Source organism: Halyomorpha halys, unplaced genomic scaffold (genome assembly GCF_000696795.3).
Source record: "Halyomorpha halys isolate HHAL.00 unplaced genomic scaffold, Hhal_1.1 Scaffold45.1, whole genome shotgun sequence".
Classification (NCBI taxonomy): domain Eukaryota; kingdom Metazoa; phylum Arthropoda; class Insecta; order Hemiptera; family Pentatomidae; genus Halyomorpha; species Halyomorpha halys.
This window is the reverse complement of record NW_027113993.1, coordinates 1,253,885-1,257,578: the sequence shown is the minus strand read 5'-3', so window position 1 is coordinate 1,257,578 and position 3,694 is coordinate 1,253,885. Positions and strand designations below refer to the sequence as shown.

General features: G+C 32.5%; 2 protein-coding genes across 2 annotated transcripts in view; both read left to right on the top strand.

Moving 5' to 3' along the window:
- Positions 1-1,295, top strand: part of LOC106688883 (caldesmon) — a gene marked incomplete in the record, with an annotated part of 7,459 nt that extends 6,164 nt beyond the window's left edge. The window contains 1 exon segment of the mRNA XM_024363958.2: positions 1-1,295. Coding sequence (XP_024219726.2) covers positions 1-1,187 — 1,187 coding nt within the window.
- Positions 1,296-2,665: 1,370 nt separating this feature from the next.
- The window catches only part of LOC112211750 (probable inactive protein kinase DDB_G0270444), a gene marked incomplete at its 3' end in the record, with an annotated part of 43,886 nt that continues 42,857 nt past the window's right edge, over positions 2,666-3,694 (top strand). The window contains 1 exon segment of the mRNA XM_067051213.1: positions 2,666-2,803. Coding sequence (XP_066907314.1) covers positions 2,714-2,803 — 90 coding nt within the window.

Genomic DNA, 3,694 nt, shown 5'->3' with positions numbered 1-3,694 from the left:
TTGTAGAAGAAAAACCTGTTGTAGAAGAAAAACCTGCTGCGGAAGAAAAATCTGGTGACGAAGGAAAGGCTGATGAGGAAGAAAAAGACAGTGAACAGAATAAAGTCGGCGAGGAGGGAATAGCTGATGAAGATAAAAAACCTGCTTTAGATGAAAAAACTGTTGAGGAAGAAAAAGCCGGTGAGGAGGAGAAAGCTGATGAAGAAATAAAACCTAGTGAAGAAGAAAAACCCGTTGAAGAAGAAAAAACCGGTGAGGAGGAAAAAGGTGGAGAGAAAGAAGTAATCAGTGAAGAAGGGAAAACTGGTGAGGAGGAAAAAGGCGAGAAAGAAAGTAAAGATCTACCTGGGGAAGATCTTGGTGCTACAGAAGAAGAAAGGAAGGAACTTCCCGATTCGGAGAAAATAGACGAAATAAAAGAAGTTACTTCAGATGAAGGTCTAAAAGAATATGAACACGAATTTGAAAAGGAACCGGAAGTGGAACCTGAGGTACCTAAAGAACCATTAAGCGTAATTGAAGAATGGATAGATGAAACCACACCTGAAGAATCCCCAAAACAGGAGGCTATAGGTGAATTAATAGAAAAGGAAGTAAAAGAATCAATGGGAGATGTTACTCCAGAAGAGGAGGAGGCAGTTAAAGAAGTTGTGAAAAAAACATCAACCTTCGTCGATCAGCTCACAAAAGAAGCTAAAGATCAACTTGAGGCCCAACAAATAGAAATACTTCCTTCCCCGCCTTCACCATTCCCAAAGCAGAGTCAGACAACATATCTAATTAAAAAAGATGCAGAAGGCTGTTTTTACAAGGTGCAACAAATTGAACAGAAAAGAGTATGTGATATGACGAAAGTCGCCCGCATAAGGAGAGTAGGTCTTCTGCCAGAGTCACTCTGCAAACGTCCAAGAAATGAAAAGCCGATAAAAAATTTTACGGAACTAAAAGATTGGGCCAAATGGGCTGCAGATGTCGTTAATTTTGCTGAAAAGTGGGCGTCTTGGATCAGTAACACCAGTGAGGAAGCTAAGAAGAAAATTGAAAACTCAGAATATAAAGGTGATTGGGATAAGTTTAAGTACAAGGCTGAAAAGCATGCTATGGAATTGATGAGGAACAAGAAATATGTTAAACAAACATCTAAGGCTTGGAAGGAAAAACTAACTAAACTTAACAAGGTTAACTGAACTCAGTTTGTAATACTGTGCTTCGTATTCTTGCATCTTTATTTATTTTTTTGTTTGTCTTCCTTTATTGCTATTGTTTTTAGTAAATATAGAACATTTTCACAGTAACCTTTCGTTTTTTATAACACCATTTTTTTAGCTATTTTTTCGAAATTTCACCACAAAAACTATATTATATCATTCTTGTGATTTATTTATGGAATTAAATGAATATAAAACATTATTTTGTTTTAATTTAAATTGATATAATAGATTCAAAATTCAAAAGTAATTGGAAACAAAAATAAAAATAATCTACAAGGGGCAACAAATTTGCCTAATAGATAAAAGTGTTTTCGTATTCAAATATATCTGTAATTATTACTTCTTGCTTCTTATGATTAGAAATTGGATAAATAAAATATACAAGTGCATATTTTATTTAACAATAAACACCCCTCAGGACAATTATTTTTCTCAATCAAGCGTCAAGGTTATTACAGAATGAATTCTTTAATTTATTTTTGGAGAATGGTCCATGACAATGAATATTAAAGAATGTTGTATAAATAAAGGTTATTCACAAATACAAATTTTATCAGGTTATTCACAAATAAAAATTTTATAAATCACGCCAAATTGTAAAAGGTTTTTAATTAGTGCTCTTTCTAATAAAAGTGCTACAAAGTTTATATTATTAATGGCGTTTTTCCATATGCTATATATGTGGAATGACGCTGTATTTATAAAGATAAGTACTCCAAACTACTTTAAACAATATTTTTTCTGATACCTACAAGAATTAGTTGAATATTATTTTTCGAATAACTCTAAAAGTGTACATTATAGCCACTCATTTAAAAGATATTGAAATTCTAGCAATGATTTGTATTTTTATCCTTAATATTTTGTGCAGGTTTTTATGGATACGGGTATCTTTATTAGCATTTGAAGTAACATATACCAATCACTTATTGATAATTTATTATTATTTCTCAAAAAACAACAATGGCGATGAGGGGAAATAATTAACAGTGGTTTTCCTTAAACTTTATATATGTAATAAGGTGGGGTTTAAAGGTACGTCTAAATAATAGACAGGGATGAATCTAATGATAACAAAAATCATTGGTGATTTCAAATATACTATGATTGATTATGTACTTTTTAAGTTTCGTGCCGTGTTACGATTTACAGGTGTTCAATTCGCTTGTTAAATAAAGCCTAATTCTTAGTTGGGTCCTTTTATTTCACATTAGAAGAGCGATTTTTTTTTTGGGGTGGGGGAAGATTTGGTTAAGCTAAAAAACGGCCGAAAATTAACCTATCTTGCTGCATACAGCTCGAAATGTCTTGTAAATCGATCTACATTCTTATTCATACAACTTAGCTATTTGAGGAAGCAAGATATTCTGGGTCCGATACAAAAAAACGAGAGATTTGCACAACAAAGAAATATGTAAACGGTTTGGAAAACATATGTTACTTTACGAGATTTATCAAACTAACACAGATCATATTGGAATATTTACTTTTCACGGAATAACATGAATTATACATTGCAACTTCACAGCAATAATCGAACTTATCCTGTACCTCGTGGACTTCACGATCTAATGGCCGATATTGCTCGAGAGGTAGTACTATTTTATTAATTAGTGTTTACATCGATGGTGCACCAACTATCATTCTCAAATTTATTGATTTGAGGATACACTTAGATGTCCTTGATCTTTAAATTTCTGGAGAGCTAATACTTCTGTATTATTTCAATTAGTTAGCGGGGTTCAGTTCCTTTTTAAATACAATGGATGTATTAAGGTAAAAATTGTTTAACAAATATGAAAAGTTAAAGTAGAAACAAATTTTCCCTCTTGAGAAACAGGGTACGTATAACAGTTCAGAATATTTTTTTAATGAATTTTCAGCACTTTGTCGGTACTAAAAGTTTAACTTTGTTAATACCAAGAGAATTAATATTAATTAGAATTGATTCTATCAGAATCAGTAGTAGAAATTAACTGGCTCAGTCATTGTTAATAATTTAATGAGGGGATAATTTTAAACAATAAAGTAACTTTGTCCGAAATATCTTTCTCGGGCTTCACGATTGGAAAACAACAAAATAGCAAGCTTGTGGAAGAGACAACACGGTAGCGTGAAGACGATTACATTGTGCTCTGGATTTCTCCCATAGCAGTTAGCTTTGAAAAAAAATCAATTGGCTATTTTGAACCAAGCAAGCGATATCTTAGAGTTAAGATATCGCCATTAGTATGTAACAGTCAGCGAGCACGTAGTTCCGCGGTAACCCAATAGGGGCCACCACTACAAGCGTCTAAGAAGCTGTACAATTGTATATAAGTTTATTATTATAAAAATACGATCGCTTGTATAAATGTATATATGTTAATATGTAAAATGTAAGAATGTTAATTATAAAATAAAAAGAGATTGAGCAATAAGATTCTACGGAACTATCTCAAGTAGAGTCAAAAGCGTGAATTCTCAGTGATAACCGATCACAT